This window comes from Symphalangus syndactylus, chromosome 17, assembly GCF_028878055.3.
Source record: "Symphalangus syndactylus isolate Jambi chromosome 17, NHGRI_mSymSyn1-v2.1_pri, whole genome shotgun sequence".
In the NCBI taxonomy this organism is placed as follows: Eukaryota; Metazoa; Chordata; class Mammalia; order Primates; family Hylobatidae; genus Symphalangus; species Symphalangus syndactylus.
In genome coordinates this window covers 33,314,991-33,330,166 of record NC_072439.2, presented here as the reverse complement: position 1 = coordinate 33,330,166, position 15,176 = coordinate 33,314,991, and the positions used below count along the sequence as shown (strand labels likewise).

The following is a 15,176-nucleotide window of genomic DNA, read 5'->3' as shown; positions in this document are numbered from 1 at the left end:
TCTATCTCCAGTAACCATCCCACTCACCGGCGTGCCCAGGAGGCAGCTTCCTTGCGGTCAGTCAGCATCATCTCATAGTAGTTGGTGAGGTTCTGCTCAATGAAGTGGAAGGTACGGACACTGAGGGTCTCAGAAACCAGGCCTGGCCGGAAGGAGGCAGCTCGGTTGAAGGCCATGAAGAAAGCCAAGGCCCACATATAATAGGTCTCATCATGCTGCTGAGCTTTCTCCCGAAGCAGATGATCCTAACATTTAAAAAAGAAAAAAAAAAAAAGATCACCATGACTTCAGGGCTTCCAACTTCTTCCTTCCTGTCCTGTGATGATGGAATGGATGCTGGACACCATTGTCATAATTTTTTTTTTTTGAAGTGGAGTCTCACTCTGTTGCCCAGGCTGGAGTGCAATGGCATGATCTCGGCTCACCGCAACTTCCACCTCCTGGGTTCAGGCGATTCTCCTGCCTCAGCCTCCTGGGTAGCTGGGATTATAGGTGCTCACAACCACGCCCAGTTAATTTTTTGTATTTTCAGTAGAGATGGGGTTTCACCATATTGCAGGCTGGTCTCAAACTCCTGACCTCAGGTGATCCACCTGCCTTGGACTCCCAAAGTGCTGGGATTACAGGCATGAGCCACCGCGCCTGGTCTTTTTGACAGCCTCGCGCTGTCATGATGAGGCTGGAGTGCAGTGGTGTGATCTCGGCTCACTGCAACCTCTGCCTCCCAGGTTCAAGTGATTATCCTGCCTCAGGCTCCCGAGTAACTGGGACTACAAATGCACACCACCATGCCGGCTAATTTTTTCTTTTTTTTGTATTTTTTTTTTTTAGGAAAGATATGGTTTCACCATATTGGCCAGGTTGGTCTTGAACTTCTGACCTCAAGTGATCCACTGCCTCGGCCTCTCAAAGCGCTGGGATTACAGGTGTGAGCCACCGCGCCGGGACACTACTATAATACCCTAGGATCCACAATTTCCAACTCTCTCCTGTTCTCGCTTTCCTCTCCCTCTGAGGCAATTTTTCCAGAGCCTCTTTTGTCATGCCAGGAGCCCACTCGCTCCTGGCATTTTCACTATCTCTCAGGGACATCCTAACTGCATATCCTTCCCACCTACGAGTCCACATTCCAGGGGCAGCCTCCCCGAGCTCCTCCCCACTTCTTACCCACCAACAGCTGCATCATCACCTGTCTAGTCCATTCCTGATTATCTCCACATCCTTCACAGGTTCTCACCTTTACTGATCCCATGAGCCGGTTGTAACAGTTCTCCAGGAACTCCGAGCAGAAGTCTCTGAGGAAGAGCCTCACATTGAGGGCAGAACGGCGCTGAATGGACAGCTCTCGGGCGGCCTGGCGACGTTTAGGCACCTTTTTCGGCTGCTTTCCCAAATCTGAACTGTAGTTTCGTAGCTGGGTGTGTTGGTTGCGGGATTAGAATTACTCCTAACTACCACCTTCCCCTTTCAGCTCTCGTCAATTTTCTCAGAAGACACTAATTTTTGTTTTTGTTTTGAGACAAGAACTTGCTCTGTCACCCAGGCTGGAGTGTAATGATGCAATCATAGCGCACTGGAGCCTTGAACTCCTGGGCTCAAGCAATCCTCCCACCTCAGCCTCCCGAGTAGTTAGGACCACAGGCGGGTGCCACCATGCTCAGTTAGTATTTTTCACTTGTTGTAGGGACAGGGTTTTGCCATGTTGCCCAGGCTGGTCTCGAACTCCTGGGCTCAAGCAATCCTCCTTCCTTAGCTTCTCAAAGTGTTAAGATTACAGGCATGAGCCATTGTACCCAACCTTTAATTTTTTTTTTTTTTTTCTTTTTTTTTTTTGAGGCAGAGTCTCGCTGTGTCACCCAGGTTGGAGTGCAGTGGCGCGATCTCGGCTCACTGCAAGCTCCACCTCCCAGGTTCACGCCATTCTCCTGCCTCAGCCTCTCCGAGTAGCTGGGACTACAGGCGCCCGCCACCACGCCCGGCTAATTTTTTTTTGTATTTTTAGTAGAGACGAGGTTTCACCGTGGTCTCGATCTCCTGACCTCGTGATCCGCCCGCCGCGGCCTCCCAAAGTGCTGGGATTACAAGCGTGAGCCACCGCGCCCGGCCTTAATTTAATTTTTTTTTTTTAGAGACAGGGTCTTGCTGTGTCGCCCAGTCTGATCTTGAACTTCTGGGCTCAAGCAATCCTCCTGCCTCAGCCTCCCAAAGTGCTGGGACCACAAGTATGAGCCACCAGGCCCAGCCAAGAACTCTTAAGATGATTACCCTGCTTAAGCTATGCAACTCCACTATGCTCCCACTCCAGATGTAAGAATACTCACGTTGTGAAGGCCTTTGTGAAAGATGAGGTCCCTCTCCCCAATGGATTTCAACCCCTGGACAATATAGGAGCCCCCAAATCGAGAATGCCTGCAGAAACAAAAAGGTCCAAGGTGATTTTTCAGTTCTCTGGAAACTTTATCTCCATTCTCTATCATCGGCAGATTGGAGCAAGTTAAAACTACAAAATGTTGGTCGGGCGCGGTGGCTCACGCCTATAATCCCAGCACTTTGGGAGGCTGAGGCAGGCAGATCACCTGAGGTCACGAGTTTGAGACCAGCCTGGCCAACATGGTGAAACCCCGTCTCTACTAAAAATACAAAAATTAGCCTGGCATGGTGGCATGCGCCTGTAGTCCCAGCTACTGGGGAGGCTGAGGCAGAAGAATCACTTGAATCCAGGAGACGGAGGTTGCAGTGAGCAGAGATCGTGCCAGTGCACTCCATCCAGCCTGGGTGACAAGAGCAAAATTCTGTCTCAAAAACAAAAAAAACAACTAAAATATTATTCAATCACCCCACCTTAGAATTTGCCTTCTACGCCCTCAGCATTCCATGATGTAGGAAAAAGAACCTGCGTCTCTGTCACTCACCTGTTGCCTCGCTGGAGGGCTCGAGTCTTCTTTTCTGCCATCTCTCGCTGGCGCAACACCTCCAGTTCTGCAACATCTGCGCTCCGCTCCTGAGCTAGGCGTCCCTGCCCTACTCCCGCCAGCTGCTCGGGGTTCTAGATTGGAACAAAGAGGGAAGAATCAGAACAGTCATTCCGTATCCTGAGTTCATGCCTACTGGTGATGCAAAGAGTGAACAAAATAGAACCCCATTAACGGGGCGCTGTGCTGTCGTTCTCCCTTATCTGAGGGGGAAATGTTCTAAGACCCCCACTAGATGCCTGAAACTGCAGACAGTACTGAAATATATATATGTATATATTCGTATATATATATATATGTATACACATATACATAGAACATGTACGTTCTATGTTTTATAGAATGTATATATGTGCTATATATATACGTTATCAGAAAACAACATGTATACATATATACACACACACACACACACACACGTTCTATTACGTTTTTTCAATTTGATAACCAAGATGGCTAGTATGTGACTAACAGGCAGGTATACAGTGTGGATATGCTGCACAGAGGGATGATTCACATCTTGTTTAGGACAGACAGGGAGAAAAGATTTCATCACACTACTCAGAACAATGGACAAGTTTAAACTTCTAAAATGTTTATTTCTGAAATTTTCCACTTAATATTTTCAGACCATGGTTGACTGTGAGTAACTGAAATCAACGAAAGCAAAACCATGAATAAGGGGGTACTACTGTACTCAAGACACGGCTACTCCTGCTGTCGCCTGCCTTCCCCAAATAATGCAGCCGTTATCACAAGAACAATTCTGGCTGTACAGCAGAAAAGTTCATGGGCAGAGGGGACTCGGGCAATAGGCCAGGGTCTCACCTGGTCACGAAACATAAGGGAGACAATCTCTAGCACATGTAGGCTCCATTGCTGCTCAGCAGACGAGCTGGCCAGAAAGAGGAGCAGGTCGTCCAGGCCGCTGAGGTGAATCGCCCAGAGGAGCTGGTCATGGGCACTGGCGTCATCATCAATCTTCTGAGCAGTGAGTGGTGAGGGTAGAGAGTGAGCTCATTCAATCCCACTGCCCTGCCTTGAAGCTCTCCAACTCATTCTTTGACCAAGTCTCCTCTCCCAGACTTGTCAGAGGACAGAATAGCCCGAAAAGGGCAGCTTGGCCGGGCGCGGTGGCTCACACCTGTAATCCCAGCACTTTGGGAGGCCAAGGCGGGCGGATCACGAGGTCAGGAGATCGAGGTCATCCTGGCTAACATGGTGAAACCCTGTCTCTACTAAAAATACAAAAAAAAAATTTAGCCAGGCATGGTGGCGGGCGCCTGTAGTCCCAGCTACTCAGGAGGCAGAGGCTGAGGCAGGAGAATGGTGTGAACCCAGGAGGCTGAGCTTGCAGTGAGCCGAGATGGCACCAGTGCACTCCAGCCTGGCGACAGAGCGAGACTCCGTCTCAAAAAAAAAAAAAAAAAAAAAAAAAAAAAAAAAAAGGCAGCTCAACCTAACTGCACAAGAACATAGAATACCCAAAACCCTCACCTTCTCCTGATCAAGGTCAGCTGGGACATGAAGAATATTTCTGACCAGCAGTAGGATCCGCTCAATCAGCAAGTTGTCTTCCTCCTGCCGTTCCTCCCAGCCCTAACCAGAAGAAAGGAAGAGGAAGAGACTCCCTGTGGAAGGCAGGCGGTATGTACTCTGGCTGGAAGACCCAGGCACAGAAGAGAAGCAGGATTAAAAAGAAAGAGTTCCAACAGTACTGAGGCAGCCAGAGACTATGGATCGGACTACCATATCCCCAAGGACTGGGACCATATCTCAGCATCTCCTCCTCTGCCCGGAGAAGGTGCAAAATGCTGTCCCATGGGATCCTGTAAGGTGAAGACTCACTCACCAGCTGCAGCAGCTCATACAGGGTTTCACTGAGGACTCCAAAAGCCTTCTCACTGGCAAAGGCCTGTGAAATAGAGAACCTGATCTTAAGTAGCAGTCACCTTCTTCACCACTTCACCTTCTTCACCACCGCCCATATTCTGCCCCAGGGACTCCAAAGGAAAGCCTCACCTCTTTGTAGGCCTGCAAATAAGTTAGCACCTGCAAAAAATGGTGCCGAAAGCTGGGCTCCTTAGGCAGATTGCCAAAACAGAGCAAGGCTGGTTGTGTCAAGTTCACCATCAGTCTGGGAGACAATGAAGGAGGGAGAAGTTGTTAAGTGTCCTTACCAGCTCAAATGCCAAACCTATCAGCTCAAACACCAAAGCCTGGCAGGTGGCGAAAGTTTAAAAGCTAAGGAGGCAACCTGATAACAGCATCAAAGAGAGGCTTGTCCTGGCGGTGCTGGGTGAGGATGGGCAGAAGGTCGCTCTGTAGGATCTGGGCTGCCCCCAGCTGCTGCCGCACATCTCGTGTCTCATCCTCATACCTCAAATAGCGGATCAGATCCTTCACACTCTCTTCAGAGACAGAACAAAACATGCATGTGGAACCTTGGAAGAAGTTCCACCCAGACCCACATCTTTTCACACCCATGGTTTGAGAAATTCAACAGACCTCCTTAATTCAAGCAAATTTTTTTCCTGTTTCCTCGAAAAGGTACTCACCTAAGCAATCTGGTTCCTTGTGGTAAGTGTCTCCCTCCAAGTACCCAAGGGCACTACATGTGGCTAGAAGTTCACAGTTCATCATGTGCAAGTCCATATATCAGTGGACCAACCAATAGAGAAGGAAGTGGAGAAACAGGAGACAGAAATGATGAGGCCTGGAGAGATAGAGAAAGATAAAAAATGTAAGTTCCTCTCCATGAAAAGAAGATAGGAACAGGACAAGGCCCTAATGCTTAGAATATTCCGAACACGATCCTCAAATGTTTGACTTTTGTCACAACCAAAATTCTGTTCTCAGTCCCAGAGAAAGTTTTAAATAATGGCTTCTACCTGATCAAAACCAAAGAGGCTCCAGCCTATGAATTAAGCACCTGCCCTGGCCAGGCACAGTGGTTCACGTCTTTAATCCCAGCACTTTGGGAGGCCAAGACGGGCAGATCACCTGAGGTTGGGAGTTCGAGACCAGCCTGACCAACATGCAGAAACCCTGTCTCCACTAAAAATACAAAATTAGCCGGGCGTGGTGGCGCATGCCTATAATCCCAGCTACTTGGAAGGCTGAGGCAGGAGAATCGCTTGAACCCAGGAGGCAGAGGTTGCGGTGAGCCGAGATCATGCCGCCGCACTCTGGTCTGCGCAACAGAGCGAGACTCTGTCTCAAAAAAAAAATTAACAAATAAAATTGTTAGACCCTGGCTGGGCACAGTGGCTCATGCCTATAATCTCAGCACTTTAGGAGGCCAAGACATGATCATTTGCCCCAGTGTTCAAGATTAGCCTGGGCAACATTGTGAGACCCCATCTGTACAAAAAGCCAAGCGTTGTGGCACACACCTGTAGTCCTACCTACTCGGGAGGCTGGCTGAGGCAAGAGGACTACTTGCGCCTAGGTGTTCGAGGTTGAGGTGAGCTGTGATTGCACCACTACACTCCAGCCTGGTCTACAGAGTCTCTGGAAAAAATAAATTGCTCAACCCTGTCACCCTCCACTTTCTGTGGCTCTTCCACGCAGACACAGCTCTGATGTACCACAGGAATTAAAAAAACCGAGCTCTGGCCATACAGTGATTCCACCAAGGATCTAATACATCTCAGGAGCCCTGAGGCTTCTGAGACACTGCGAATGTGTAGAGAAAGGTCCTTCACTCTCCTCTCCAAAGTTACTCTTACACCTTGGTAATCTCAGTAGAAATCAGCATCTAACAGAACAGGTGAGGAAATGGAGTGAATAGAAACTGGTACATTCCCTATCACTCTCTCCCAAAGAATCATCTTCCTTTAAAAAAAAAAAAAAAAAAAGAGACAGGGTTTCACTCTGTTGCCCAGGCTGGAGTACAGTGGCATGATCACAGCTCATTATAACCTCAAATTCCTGGGCTCAAGCAGTCCTCCTGCCTCAGCCTCCTGAGTAGCTATGACTCTGGGCATGTGCCACCATGCCTGGCCTTTTAAAAAATTTTTATAGGCCAGGTGAGGTGGCATCCCAGCACTTTGGAAGGCCAAGGCAGGCAGATCACCTAAGGTCAGGAGTTCGAGACCAGCTTGGCCAACATGGTGAAACCCCATCTTCTACTAAAAATACAAACATTAGCTGGGCGTTGGCCAGGCACGGTGGCTCACGCCTGTAATCCCAGCACTTTGGGAGGCTAAGGCGGGCGGATCACGAGGTCAGGAGATCGAGACCATCCTGGCTAACACGGTGAAACCCCCTCTCTACCAAAAATACAAAAAATTAGCCAGGCGTGGTGGCGGGCGCCTATAATCCCAGCTACTCAGGAGGCTGAGGCAGGAGAATGGAGTGAACCCGAGAGGCGGAGCTTGCAGCGAGCAGAGATTGCACCACTGCACTCCAGCCTGGGCGACAGAGTGAGACTCCGTCTAAAAAAAAAAAAAAAAAAAAAAGAAACAGCTTAACACTCTGAAAAAGTATATAGTATATGATATAATCTCAGCTATGTCCTTTAAAATCCATAATCACTGAAAAACTCCATACTGTCTATGGAAAAACCAAACTCTGACAAATATTTAAAGAGACTTATTCTTAGCCAATGAGTAACTGCAGTCCAAGAAAACACTAACTTAAGAAGTCTTGGCTGGGTGTGGTGGCTCATGCCTGTAATCCCAGCACTTTGGGAGGCCGAGGTGTGTGGATCACCTTAGGTCAGGAGTTCAAGACCAGCCTGACCAACATGGTGAAACACTGTCTCTACTAAAAATACAAAAATTAGCTGGGCGTGGTGGTGTGCGCCTGTAGTACCAGCTACTTGGGAGGCTGAGGCAGAAGAATCGCTTGAATCTGGGAGGCAGAGGTTGCAGTAGGCCGAGATCACGCCACCACACTCCAGCCTGGGCCACAGAGCAAGACTCTATCTCAAAAAATAAACAGAAATAAATAAAAATAAAAAGTTGGAGTCAGTAGAAAGGAATGTTTAATATCAGTGTAAATTAGTTAAGGAAGTCTGCTAACCATCGTGTGATTGATGCTATGCCAGAGTCAGGTCATGAGAGCAAGCCATAACATACTGGGTCCAAGTGACCTGTTTAGCAAGATGGATGGGCTGCGGACATGGCTCTCTCCAGGCTCCTCAGGAAGGAATTTAGAACACCGAACAGTGGTCAGAATTCAGTAAGAATACATTATCTTTATTTTTCTCATTTCACTTCAGATGGATGGAAATGTCATCATATATTAGTGTTGTTCTAGCATTTAGAAATCGGTTTGTATAATAAAAATCGTAAACCAGTCCAACAAAAGGAAAGCTCCATGCTGCAGGGCTTCATTTTGTTGTGCTCATTGCTGCATTCTCCAGTGCCTAGAATAGAGCTTGGCATATAGCGAGCATGCAATTTTTTTTTTTTTTTGAGACAGAGTCTCATGCTCTGTTGCCCAGGCTGGAGTGTAGTGGCGTGATCTCGGCTCGGCTCACTGTAACCTGTGCCTCCCAGGTTTAAGTGATTCTTTGCCTCAGCCTCCCAAGTAGCTAGAATTACAGGCGCATACCACCATACCAGGCTAACTTTGTATTTTTAGTAGAGACGGGGTTTTACCATATCGGCCAGGTGGGACTTGAACTCCTGACCTCAGGTGATCCACCCACCTCGGCCTCCCAAAGTGCTGGGATTATATGCTTGAGCCACCACACCCAGCGAAGCATGCAATAAATATTTGCCGAATTTTGAATCAACAGATTATCCTGGGTCATACCCTTTGAAACAGTAAAACTCATTTCAGAAAATATAACCCAAGAAAATAATTCATAAAAGAAAGGAAATCATTTGTACAAAACCAAAAATAGTAATACCTTTTCCTAGTACACTCGAGTTTGCAAAATGATTTTATAGCTTTTTTTTTTTTGAGACAGGGTCTCACTCAGGCTGGCACCCAGGAGTGCAGTGGTACAATCATGGCTCACTGTAACTGAGACAGCAGAATAGGGAAAATGAGGCAGGATAATATTAAAGGGAATTTAACGTTGGATAAAGGGCAGAATGAGTAAGAACATGAGAGCAGAAGCAAGGTGAAGGGGTAGGTGAGCAAGAAGCAAGATAAAAGGCAAAAGTTAAGCAGGCCAAAACAAAAAGTAAGCTAGAGAAGCAAGCAAGGACCCCACCGCCCGCAGGATCCAGACCAAACCAGCAAGGGGCAGCTCTTCAGGGCAAGGCATATGCATCAAAGAGAAAAAGTGTCCTTAATCATGACCCCGTATGATAATCAGCTCATCAACGCTCATGCATATGGACTGCATATCATGCATGTACTTAAAATTATGGGATGGAGGCAGCAGGCAAGCACTAAGCAACACATCCATCAATTAAAAGGCAGACACTGACTAGAGATTAGGCAGCCAAAAAAAAAACACATAAAAAGACCCAAACTACATCAAACTAATGCTGATCTCATTTTGCAGAGGTCAGTCTGCTCTCTCGCTCCGAGAGTGTTAATACTGGGCTTGATAAACTTTTTTTTTTTTTCTAAGACGGAGTTTCGCTCTGTCACCCAGTCTGGGGTGCAGTGGCACGATCTTGGCTCACTGCAACCTCCGCCTCCCTCCTGGGTTCAAGCAATTCTCCTGCCTCAGCATCCCAAGTAGCTGGGATTACAGGCATGCACCACCACACCCGGCTAATTTTGTATTTTTAGTAGAGACAAGGTTTCTCCACGTTGGTCAGGCTGGTCTCAAACTCCCGACCTCCGGTGATCTGCCTGTCTTGGCCTCACAAAGTACAGGGATTACAGGCGTGAGCCACCGTGCCCGGCTTGCCCAGCTAATTTTTTGGTATTTTTGGTAGAGACGGGGTTTCACCATGTTGCCCAGGCTGCTCCAGAACTCCTGACTTCAAGTGATCCTCCTGCCTCCTAACTATGCTAACTCAAATTTGAAAGTCTATATTTAAAAAGGGCACAGCCAGGCTCAGTGGCTCACGCCTGAAATCCTAGTACTTTGGGAGGCCAAGGCGGGAGGATCACTTGAGCACAGGAGTTTAAGAACAGTTTGGGCAATATAGTGAGACCTCGTCTCTACAAAAAATTTAAAAAATAAAATTATCTGAGTGTGGTGGTGTGTGCTTGTGGTCCCAGCTACTAGAGAAGCTGAGGTGGGAGAATTACTTGAGCCTGGGAAGTGGAGGCTGCAGTGGGCTGATATTGCGCCACCGCGCTCCAGCCTAGATGACAGAGCAAGGCTCTGTCTCAAAAAAAAAAAAAAAAAAAAGGAATGGAATACTGACTGATACATGCCATGAAGTAGATGAAACTTGAAAACATGTTCAGAGAAAGAAGCCAAACACAGCCAGGTGCAGTGGCTCACACCTGTAATCCCAGCACTTTTTGGAGGCCAAGGTGGGCAGATCACCCTGAGGTCAGGAGTTGAGACCAGCCTGGCCAACATGGTGAAACCCCATCTCTACTAAAAATACAAAAAAATTAGCTGGGCATGGTGGCGGGTGCCTGTAATCCCAGCTACTCGGGAGGCTGAGGCAGGAGAATCGCTTGAACCCTGGAGGTGGAGGTTGCAGTGAGCCCAAATCGCACCACTGCACTCCAGCCTGGGCAGCAAGAATGAAAAATGAAAACTCCATCTCAAAAAAACAAACAAAAAAAAGAAGCCAAACACAAAAGGTCATATATTGTATGATGGAATTTATATGAAATGTCTAGAATAGGCAAATGCAATAGGCCGATATGGGCACAGTGGCTCACGCCTGTAATCCCAGCACTTTAGGAGGCTGAGGTGGGCAGAAATGGTTGTACAACTCTGTGAATATACTAAAAATCACAGAACTGTACAGTGGTTTTCTTGTTTTTTTTTTTTGTTTTTTTTTTTTTTTTAGACAGGGTCTCACTCTGTTGACCAGCCCAGGCTGGAGTACAGATCAATTATGACTTGTTATAGCCTCAACTTCTTGGCCGAAGCAATCCTCCCACCTCAGCCTCCCAAGTAGCTGGGACCACAGGCATTCAATACCACACCTGGCTAATTTTTTAAATTTGTGTAGAGCTGGTACCTCCCTATGTTGCCCACACTGGTCTCAAACTCCTGACTGGCCTCAAGTAATCCTCCTGCCTTGGCCTCCCAAAGTGCTGAGATTATAGGTATGAACCACCACACCTAGCCTGAATTGTACACTTTAAAAGGGTGAATTTTACAGTATATGAATTATATCTCAAACAGCCATTATAAACTACACTCCACACAACTACTATACACATTCTGTTTCTACCATTTTAACACCAAAAAAACTATAGACAAAAATCTCAGGATAAAATACTGTCCTTTAAATTTAATAAATATGACTTCATGAAAAAATTCATTACATTGACTTTATTTTCACATTTCGTCATAGACCAGGTGAGAACTTTGTCAAACACCATAGAGCCAGTGGATCTGGACATTTAAAAGGGATGTCAGTTACTTTTCCTACTCAACTAAGTATCAAGCAGTTCAGATGAAGCAATATGCATCTGAAATCAATACTTGGAGGCATTAAAATGCAAGAACCAAAAGAAAACAACAGATAAAATATTAAATGTATTTGCAATTCAAATTAACTTACTTTTTTTTTTTTTTTTTTTAGACAGAGTCTTGCTCTGTCGCCTAGGCTGGAGTGCAGTGGCGTGATCTCAGCTCACTGCAAACTCTGCCTCCTGGTTTCAAGCAACTCTTCTGCCTCAGCCTCCCAAGTAGCTGGCACTACAGGTGCGTGCCACCATGCCCAGCTAATTTTTGTATTTTTAGTAGAGATGGGGTTTCACCATATTGGCCAGGCTGGTCTCGGAACTCCTGACCTCATGATCTGCTCACCTCGGCCTCCCAAAGTGCTGGGATAACAGGCATGAGACACTGCGCCCGACCAAATTAACTTACTTTTTAAAGACAAAACAAAACACTCTACCTGCCCCAACCAACTCTGCTCCAAGGATCCTCTTTGAGACCCAGTAGTATGAACAAAATGGCATCTAGCACTTGAATTCCAATTCTGTCTGGTACTAAATTGGTGAACTTGAGCAGGTGGCTTAACTAAATCCCTTTCCTTATCAGTATACTGAGGAAATAATAATACCCTCACGAGATATTAGGGAAGTGCAAATGAGATCATGTAAAGCAATGCTACTCAAACCTTGGTCTTCAGACCATTGCCAGTCCACAAACTATTAGCAGTCTGCATCAAGGTAAGTACAGAAAGAAAGCATTAGCACTTAGAACATCTTAGGGCAATTTGACAGGCAGTTTACAGTTTTGTTTTGAGACAGGGTCTCCCTCTGTCACCCAGGATGGAGTGCAGTGGCGTGATCTTGGCTCACTGTAACCTCCGCCTCCCGAGTTCAAACTATTATCGTGCCTCAGCCTCCCAAGTAGCTGGGGTTACAGGCCTGTGCCACCATGCCAGGTTAATTTTTTTGTGTTTTGTAGTTGAGATGGGGTTTCGCCATGTTGCCTAGGCTGCTGAACTCCTGGCCTCAAGTGATTCACCCACCTCGGCCTCCCAAAGTGCTGGGATTACAGGCATGAGCCACCGCACCCAGCCAATGTTTGTTGAATCTAATAATGATAATAATAAAAAGCCTGTATTCTCTATGTCTTCTTAAATGTTATTTTTCTAGTAATTTTATCTTACAGAAGTGCTTTTAGAACACTACTGATCTGCAACAGCTTGAGGGAAAAATCTACCTGGTCCTTTACCAAGACAGTTTGAGAAGCAGTGATATTAAGCACTCTACCCAGTGCTGAGCACAAAGTAAGAACCCCCGGCTGGACATGATGGCTCACGCCTGTAATCCTAATACTTTGGGAGGTTGAGGTGGGAAGATCACTTGAGTCCAGGAGTTTGAGACCAGCCTGGGCAACATAGCGAAGCCCAGTCTCTACAAAAAATAAAATACAAAAATCAGCCGGGCATGCTGATGTACACCTTCAGTCCCAGCCTTAGGAGGCTAAGGCAGGAGGATCACTTGAGCCCAGGAGGTTGAAATTGCAATAAGCTGGCCAGGCGCGGTGGCCCATGCCTGTAATCCCAGCACTTTGGGAGGCCGAGGCGGGCGGATCACGAGGTCAGGAGATCGAGACCATCCTGGCTAACACGGTGAAACCCCGTCTCTACTAAAAATACAAAAAATTAGCCGGGTGTGGTGGTGGGCGCCTGTAGTCCCAGCTACTCTGGAGGCTGAGGCAGGAGAATGGCGTGAACCTGGGAGGCGGAGCTTGCAGTGAGCCGAGATTGCGCCACTGCACTCCAGCCTGGGCGACACAGCGAGACTCCGTCTCAAAAAAAAAAAAAAAAAAGACATTGCAATAAGCTGAAATCGTGCCACTGCACTCCAGCCTGGGTAACAGAGTGAGACCCTGTCTCAAAAGACAAACAAAACAAACAGAAAATCCCCCCAAATATTAATTTCCTCTCCATCTGTCAGACTCTATAGTCAGTTACTAAATGCTTAGGGAGAACCTTCCTGGCAAAAGATAGTGTGTAGGTGCAATGGTAGTGCTAAAGAAATTTAAGAAATGTAGTTGCAGAGGCCAGGCGCGGTGGCTCACGCCTGTAATCCCAGCACTTTGGGAAGCCAGGGCAGGTGGATCACGAGGTCAGGAGTTCAAGACTAGTCTGGCCAACATGATGAAACCCCGTCTCTACTAAAACTACCAAAAAATTAGTCGGGTGTGGTGGCGGGTGCCTGTAATCCCAGCTACTCAGGAGACTGAGGCAGGAGAATCACTTGAACCAGGGAGGCGGAGGTTACAGTGAGTCGAGATCGTACCACTGCACTCCAGCCTGGGCGACAGAGTGAGACTCCGTCTCAAAGAAAAAAAAAAAAATGTAGTTGCAGAAATAAAATCCACAAATATAGAACAAACAATGTAAAAGACAAGGCAGTACAAGCTCTAAATATGTGATACCGAAAAAAACTAAAAAACTAGTACTCTTTTCAGGTTAAAGTGGTCAAGGAGGTTTTGTCTGAGGAAGCATGATTAGAACTGGGCCTTTGAAAGCTGCATAGGATTAAGGCAGCTGAGAATAGGATGGGCATTTAAGCAGAGAACTGCCAGTGCAAAACCAAAGAGGGGGCCATTATGAATAGATGAGTCCAACAGGAAAGCAATGGAAAAGCAGCTGGAACCAGCTTTATGGGAAAAACCTCATCTTTGTCCATCAGTTCAAAGATTTAGAACCTAAGCCAGGGAGCCACTGAAGATTTCTGAGCTAGAAAACAAAATGATCAAACCAGGGTCACACATATCCTACTACTGTATCACTATATACATCAGTTTGGCCATTTTCCCGTGTGGCCTCTATCTCTTTTCCTTTCAGTACACTCACCCTGCAAAAGACCATACATAACCTCAGATCAATGCAACCATCTGCTTCCTAGACTTCAGTTCAAATCTAGGCCCAGATGTGCTGGAGAAAACCAAACAACCCTGTATAGTGATATAAAACAGATGATGTTGTGGGAAGTCAGGGACCCCTAATGGAGAGACCAGCTGAAGCCACAGCAGAAGAACAGAAATTGTGAAGATTTCATGGACATTTATTAGTTCCTCAAATTAATACTTTAATAATTTATTACACCTGTCTTTACTGCAATCTCTGAACATAAATTATGAAGATTTCATGGACATTTATCACTTCCCCAATCAATACTCTTATAATTTCCTATGCCTGTCTTTAATCTCTTAATCCCGTCATCTTCATAAACTGAGGATATATGTCATCTCAGGACTCTGTGATCATTGTGTTAACTGTACAAATTGTTTGTAAAACATTGTGTGTTTGAACAATATGAAATCAGGGCACCCTGAAAAAGAACAGAACAACAGCGATTTTCAGGGAACAAGGAAAGATACCATAAGGTCTGACTGCCTGGGGGTTGGGCAGAATACAGCCATATTTTTCTTCTTTTTTTTTTTTTTTTTTTTGAGACGGAGTCTTGCTCTGTCACCCAGGCTGGAGTGCAGTGGTGCAGTCTCGGCTCACTGCAAGCTCCGCCTCCCGGGTTCACGCCATTCTCCTGCCTTAGCCTCTCCGAGTAGCTGGGACTACAGGTGCCCGCCACCACGCCTGGCTAATTTTTTGTATTTTTAGTAGAGACGGGGTTTCACCATGGTCTCGAGCTCCTGACCTCGTGATCCTCCCGCCTCGGCCTCCC

At 46.6% G+C, this 15,176-nt stretch overlaps 1 protein-coding gene across 2 annotated transcripts in view; it reads right to left on the bottom strand.

Moving 5' to 3' along the window:
* Positions 1-15,176, bottom strand: part of TIMELESS (timeless circadian regulator) — a 33,716-nt gene that overhangs the window by 12,212 nt on the left and 6,328 nt on the right. Inside the window, exons 2-11 of one of the 2 annotated variants that reach the window (XM_055246810.2) lie at positions 5,531-5,688; positions 5,230-5,383; positions 4,995-5,109; positions 4,825-4,887; positions 4,470-4,571; positions 3,801-3,956; positions 2,913-3,046; positions 2,322-2,409; positions 1,238-1,414; positions 28-245 (exon numbers count right to left, since the gene is read on the bottom strand). In XM_055246810.2, coding sequence (XP_055102785.2) covers positions 28-245; positions 1,238-1,414; positions 2,322-2,409; positions 2,913-3,046; positions 3,801-3,956; positions 4,470-4,571; positions 4,825-4,887; positions 4,995-5,109; positions 5,230-5,383; positions 5,531-5,627 — 1,304 coding nt within the window. In that variant the 5' untranslated portion in view covers positions 5,628-5,688. The remainder of the gene's footprint in view (positions 1-27; positions 246-1,237; positions 1,415-2,321; positions 2,410-2,912; positions 3,047-3,800; positions 3,957-4,469; positions 4,572-4,824; positions 4,888-4,994; positions 5,110-5,229; positions 5,384-5,530; positions 5,689-15,176) is intronic. The other variant, XM_055246812.2, reaches the window with a different exon arrangement.